The sequence below is a fragment of the Vigna unguiculata genome, chromosome 7 (genome assembly GCF_037176805.1).
Source record: "Vigna unguiculata cultivar grain cowpea cultivar isolate G323 ecotype 2 chromosome 7, ASM3717680v1, whole genome shotgun sequence".
In the NCBI taxonomy this organism is placed as follows: Eukaryota; Viridiplantae; Streptophyta; class Magnoliopsida; order Fabales; family Fabaceae; genus Vigna; species Vigna unguiculata.
Genome location: NC_140798.1, coordinates 32,400,222 through 32,407,077, shown reverse-complemented (window position 1 = coordinate 32,407,077; position 6,856 = coordinate 32,400,222). Strand labels below are relative to the sequence as shown.

The window sequence follows — 6,856 nt, the reverse complement described above, 5'->3', positions numbered from 1 at the left end:
TTTAAATTTCAAAAGGTTTATAAATACAAATTAAATCGTAAGTCTTACCTCATTTGCAGGTAAATAAAAAATATTGCAATCCTTAAAATCCAAAAAAAGATAATATGTTCTTGTAATCATGTTGACACATTCTAAATGGTCTAAAGTTAAAATATTTTTATATTAATATTACAATCATCTAATACATGTAATTAATTTGGTCTCTCGAAGATGTGGGATCTTCAACTAAGCCTCCAAAAGATGAGTCACATTATGTTGCGATCTCTCTTGAACCTTTCTAAACCTTCCTCTTTTCATGGGTCCACCTAAATCTTAAATTAGGCCGTGGTCTTCATGATCCTTATCATGTTATTGGGCTTTGATGTTCGCAATAGTATCAAAGGCCCATTGATGCAGAAAATAAATATTTCATCAATTTTCTCTGCAACTAATATAATATTTACTTTCTACACAAATTCAAAGGATGAATGACCAATGTAGAATATTTACAAAATTGAGACCGAGTCAAATAATCACACTGCAAAAGTTTAATATAATATTGAATTCGAATCAAATCAAATCAATATTTTACATAAAGTTTGAGTTGATTTTTTTTTTCATTGTCAAGTATCTTTTTACAAAAAAAAATGTTTAGTATTTTATAATAAAAAAATTCTAATAAGTAGATGTTTATGAATTATTTTGGGATTATTTTTCTTATATTTATAATTTCAACTTATCTTGTATTTAAAATAAATTACATAACCTTATAAATAAAAGTTACAATAAATTGTTTCTATTTTTTGTAACAAATATAAATATATTGTAAATACAATTCAATCAAATTATAAAACAAATATTCTATATAATTGCTATTTTTTTTTAATTAATCCTAAACATGTAACATTATATTTAAATAGATAAGCGGTTTAATTGAGTCGTTGAATTTTAATCCAAGATCCAAACTTACTTAAATTTAAGAAAAAATGTATTATAAAAATAAATAAAAAAGTAATTTTGATAAAATCTTTTAGTACGATTTTTGAACTTAGTTTTGAACTCTCTTACATTTAAGTGTTTTAACTTTTTATTTTCTCTTAGTTATTGTAACTACTTTTCTTCTTTTATAATAAACTGAAATAAAAAAGACCACTGTTTCAAAATGCTAATTTGAATAAAAAAATAGTTAATAGAATTACAGTTGGAAATGACAGAATTGTAATTGTTGACATCATTTTTGTTTTTAATGAGTGAAGGGACTCAGCTGGTGATATTATTTTAAGCTTTTCTGTATGGACACTTTGACACAAACATCAATTCGGAAATGGATTTAAGGGCTCTTCTTGGTTTTAAGTTCTTGTAAATTCAACAATAACACAAAGAGCTTCGATATGTGATTAGACATGCAAACCGAACAAAAATTTTGCTTGCACATTCAGAGAACTTTACTCTAGTGGTGCTTTGATATAAGGTTATATCTTTGATATGTATATTGGTTATGGATTTGCGGGAGACTCTTATGCTATAATCGTTTGAGGAAAAGTGGCAAGACGAAGATGGATTGTGAATCTTTTTTTATGTTCGTTTGACAGGATTTAAGAGAAAGGTAAAGGGATGATTTGCAAGATGCAGAACGATTGTAATCTCGCCACTTCTACACTAATTTGAGTGAATTTAGCTAGTGAATGACAATTTTATCCTCTATTCTCTCTCACTAATTTGAGTGGATTTATCTGCTGAATGACAATTTTATCCTCTATTCTCTCTCACGTGCATGGCATGGCTTGAGAGATTCGATCCCATTTGTTAAGGGATTTGATCTCGGATCTAGGGGTGAGGGATTCGATGCCCATATGCATGGAAATGGATCTCTTAGGTGGCTTGGTTCTGAAATTTTTTTTTTTTTCAATTTTAGTGGTTAAAAAAAATTATGAAAGTAAATTTACTCGTACAAATATCAATTTATACTACTTATTAAATTAAGGACAAAACGGTAATCTTACAAATAATTCTATTAAAACATATCTTTTAATCAATCACATCAATCAATTTTCTCACAAACTTTTACAAAAATAACTTCTAAATTTACTCACAATCACCTCTAAATCCCTTAAAAAAACAATACATAATTCACTTTTAAATCCACTTAAACTCATCCGCTCAATCTCTCTCAAATACTCTCCCTCAAGTAAACATAGTGTTATTGATTATGATATTTATCTTTTCATTGAGGGCTTTCTAAGTTAAAAATTTGTGTTTCATATGCTCTTGTTTATTTGGTTTTTTTGTCATCTACTTTTATTGGTACTCCTCACATGTTCTTACAAGTTGAGAAAAAAATTTATTTCATTCCTCATTGCTTTGTTATTGAGGTATTATTATTTTCCCTTCAAAGTGTGTCAAAGTTCCTTTAGAAAGAGGGTTCAATGGAACAAATAACAAAGTTTGTAAAAAGTTGTGATGCGAAATTCATGGAAGATAAACCAGTAAAGACATTAACGAGATACATAGTCAAGAGCATAATGTCGTGACTGACATTGAACAATTCAAAACCTATCCGTATTTTTTATGTAGTTGCTTAGAATGAAGAACAACATGATGACTATAAAGATGGATCTATGTCCTTATTCAGGGATATGATGATCAAGAGGAACATTAAGTGTCATAGGATAAAAAAATTAGTGATGCTACTAGACCTTCTTAAATTCAACCCAAGAGGTGTAACATGGAGAAGATACCGTCTAATATGTACTTTCCTTACGAGTTTGTGATTTTGACAAATGGTGAAGAACCAGAGTTTTATTACACAAACATGTAAGAAGTTGTTATAGACGAAGAAATTATTACACAAGTTTGGTTTTGTTCAAGAAGAAACATCTACTACAAATAGACAGTCAAAGTGTTATTCGTCTTCATTTTGGAAAGAGTTTGGATTTTCATTCAATATCAATATATACAAGATGCTTTAGATCCTAATTTGTTAAAATTAGCAAGTATTTATATTAATGATAATTAATGATGGTGATGTTTTGATTAAGTCAATAATATGAGGAAATTTGAAATTTGATGAGATTATTGTTTTGGTTGGATTTTTGTACTACTTTTTTATATGGAGAATATGCTCAAATATTTAAAGTTTGTGTATCTCACTTACTTAGGTGGAGAAGGGTAGGCTAATTGTACCTTTTTTCTTTTTTCTTTTTTGTGTGTTCTATTGTGATTGATGCTCTTCACATATTCTCACAAGTTGGAAGAAATTTTATTCTATCCGGTTCTAGTTTGATCCATTCTCCTTCTAGCACAAATGTTGAATAGAGTCTATATAATGATCGAAAGGAGTTGAGGGTACTCTGGTCGCATGCGGTGTACTTTAATGTTGTTTCTTTTTCCCCAAACCATAACTCGTTTGCCTAAATAGTGTTCCAATACATAATACTATATTTTGTATGCTCTTGATTACACATCCATTTTATTCTAGGACGCATTTTTCGATTTTTAATGATGAAAAGGAAACCTCAAAATGGAACGCAGAAGGCTAAAATCATAGTTGAAGACCCTTCTCTGGATGCAAATACTAGCTTATGCAAATTATTCAAATTTATCATCACTAAATTAATCGTAAGAAGTCAATAACTTTTGTAAAATAACTTACTCAGCATCTTTCACTTTCACCTCAATTTGGACAGGCAGCGAAAAAGCAAATTATTCTTCCTAGTTGGTGGCTTACACAAACAGTTAAATGATTTGCTATTACAGAAAAAGCTTAAAAGTGACATAATATAATGCTTCATTTACATAATTGTTTCGCATCATTGTAAATTCATAAATTCTTCTAAAGGTGTTGAGTGTTTCAGTCCAAAACCAAACGTTTTCTGACTTTTGTTTTAGGAATGGATCATATACAGCAAAGCTGAATAACTAAACATTACAAACCAATATTGGCTTGGGGATGGCTCAACTCCGCCGCCAACCAATTGTTCCGTGTCAAGGTTTTAAATTGGGGATAGGTCAACTCCGTCACCAACCAATCGTTTCATGTCAAGGTCTTGAAATGGGAATGGGTCAACTTTGTCGCCAATCAATTGTTTCATGATAAGGATTTACATTACTGTCACCATCCATTATGTTTTTTATACTACGAAAAGAATTGCCAACAAACATTACCAATGCAATTACAATTGTGATTCTGCAACTATGATAAAAATCCTAAAAATCTTGACAACCAAGATCACATTCACTAACCTACCTCTTTAAAACCCTATTTTGTGTATTAAAGAACTCACTCTGTAGAGCTATTAATATATGTGTCCTTGTGGGCTGACAATATTTGGTACCGCTCTATTAATCAAAATTAATGTTTATAATTTATGAATTTGACATAACTGCCACCAAAAGCTTTTCTGGCAGGCAGCCGTATGATGTGAATAACCATTTTGTTCTTAATTTAGTCCTATCAAATGATACAATTGCATCTTCCTATTAAGTTTCGTAGGATTGTTTTATTAATTTTACAATTGCTCTTAATTTTGTCCTCAAGCTATAATCTTTAGATAATAATGAGGTGGAGAATGCTTACAAATGAAGAAGCTGGCATGCCTTTAACTTGGTAATGAGCCAAAGCAAAATCACCATTCCACTATCAAATTATATTATATTAGTATTGATTGAACATTAAGATAGATTTGGATAGTGTTTGATATATGAAAACTCCAAATAAGATGTGGAGTTATGTGACGGGAGATAAAAAGTTAAATAATAATAATAATATAATAATAATAATAACAAAAAAAAAGGGACTGAACAGAGTTCTTCGTTACACACACAGATTCAATAGCTACAAATCTATCCCCAATCCACAAAGGGGAGATGGGGATATCCAGCCTCCGGCGGAGGCTGCAGCGACGGGGGCAAATTTCCCAATGACACTCCTACCACATTACCTGCATGCACAATTGCACATATATCTAATATTTGTTTATCATTAAACTACACATTCGTAAAATTAATTGTTGTAGTTGTTATGTTTGGCTAACATTCATATAGGAGACGAACTGAAAGGCAGAAAGTGATAAGCGATTGGTTAATTACCTGGTGAAGGGATTGGAGCGTGGTGTGTAGCATTGTTGGGAATGGGATGAAGGTACTTGCAAGAGTGGCCGTAACGGCAAAAACCCTAAAATAGAGGAGAGTGAATGAGAAATGAAATTGAGAAAAGAAAAGAATTGGTAGCGTAAGGAAACGTACCGTGTTGAGGAAGTGAAAGCAAAGGGGAGGATTAGGGATTTGTTGGTGGTGTTGATTGAAGGAATCGTACCAGCGAGCTTTGGCTTGGAGGTGTTGAATACCCTTAACGTGTCGTTTCCGATCAGCTGGTGTGTCTTGGAATTGCTTGTCACAGTAGTCGCAGTAATATTTCCTTGCTGGCATCTTCACGCTCACACTCACTCAACCACCACCTTCGCTTTCAGACTAAATAAACTAACAAATTCTATTATTTTATTATAAGCGATTAACCAGATAAATTAAATTTCACGGAAACTTCTCCATATCTCTACGGCTTGGCCACCGACTTTTAATATTTTTCTAATTATATATTAACAATAAATGTAATAAATTAGTTATTTCGAAACATATGATATGTTATATATATTTGGCTTAAATATTTTTTTCCTCATTTTCGTAGTGTTTATTGCGGATGGTTCTCACTTTAACAGAATGGTTAAAATGTTCCTCATTTCTACCGAATGTTTAAAATGGTCCTCATTTTCGCAATTCGTGTTTTATTTAGTCATTTTCTATAACACCATTTAAATAATTAACGGAGCATTATACAGGTGGCACGATTTGTATTAGGGTGTGTTACGTGTACTGTACAGGTGTGGTAATTAGATATTTGGGATAAATAAGTGAGTTAGGGTTTTGGTAAGGAATATTTGGACAATTGGTGAGTTTTGACAATCTTGTTCCTCCATTCCCAATTGCTGTTGTTGCAATCTTCTTCTTCCTGCAATCCCATTATATAGGTATGTTACGGTCCCAATCTTCTTCCTTTACCTTTGGTCGTAATCGTTGGAGGCAATCGTGTTGTATCACTTCCTGCACTGTTGGTGGTTCAACGAGAAATGGATTAACCCCGATTTGTAGCTGCGGAGAGATGGCAAGAACTCCAAAGAATAATTGTAGAAGATTTTGGGTACAATCTGTTTTTATTTTTGTGTTAATAATAAATTGGTTTTAATTTTTGGTGTATTGATTTACAGAGTGGTGGTTCCAATAATGTGGGCTGCAACTTTTTCAAATGGTGGTGTTGATGAAAAGGATGGCAGATTAATGAGATTAATGATTTGGAGAAGTTATTGAAGGTTGATGAGAAGAGGCTGCAATTAGTAATAGGGTTCACTTGTGTTGTTATTGTATCATTCATACTGTTATTGTGTGTAATCTTTTAAAGTCCATTTTAAAGTCCAATTTGTTGTGTACTATTGTTAAATGAAGAAATGAATTAGTTTGATGATGTTGATATTAGTCCCAACATGTTCAAAATGACATCTTAATCTGAGCATTGAAATAAGTGATATTGATCTAAGCTTGGGAAAAATTAAATTGATCTATGTCTGGAAGAAGTTAAATTCATAACATTAATTCATCCTCATCAAAATGCACTACATCAATGATTGGGATGAAGTCCTCAGCATTGACATTGATGAAATTCATTGCATGGCAGCAAGGGATAGCAGTCAGAAGCCATTTCCTACAACTGCAATGTTGAGCATCCACATTCACTGTGCTCCTAGCAGCTTCCACATGAGTATCTTTAATTTTTTGCCAGAGAATCTTTTTCTGAAATTTGCATACAAATGCCTGTGCTCAGCGAGTA

At 31.8% G+C, this 6,856-nt stretch overlaps 1 protein-coding gene across 3 annotated transcripts; it reads right to left on the bottom strand.

The window, feature by feature from the left end:
* LOC114190566 (C2H2 and C2HC zinc fingers superfamily protein) lies at positions 1-5,504 on the bottom strand. Of its 3 annotated transcripts, XM_085675640.1 has the most exons (4): positions 5,294-5,504; positions 5,068-5,152; positions 4,556-4,615; positions 1-356 (listed from the first exon to the last, which is right to left on the bottom strand). In XM_085675640.1, exons 1-4 carry the CDS (start codon positions 5,404-5,406, stop codon positions 318-320), a joined length of 297 nt encoding a protein of 98 aa, XP_085531766.1. In that variant the 5' UTR covers positions 5,407-5,504; the 3' UTR covers positions 1-317. The 3 variants fall into 3 exon arrangements, with proteins under 3 accessions (XP_085531766.1, XP_027935308.1, XP_027935309.1); XM_028079507.1 differs by lacking the exons at positions 1-356; positions 4,556-4,615 and adding an exon at positions 4,728-4,943 and having other exon boundaries at positions 5,224-5,477; XM_028079508.2 differs by lacking the exons at positions 1-356; positions 4,556-4,615 and adding an exon at positions 4,728-4,919 and having other exon boundaries at positions 5,224-5,477.
* Between the last annotated feature and the right edge of the window lie 1,352 nt (positions 5,505-6,856).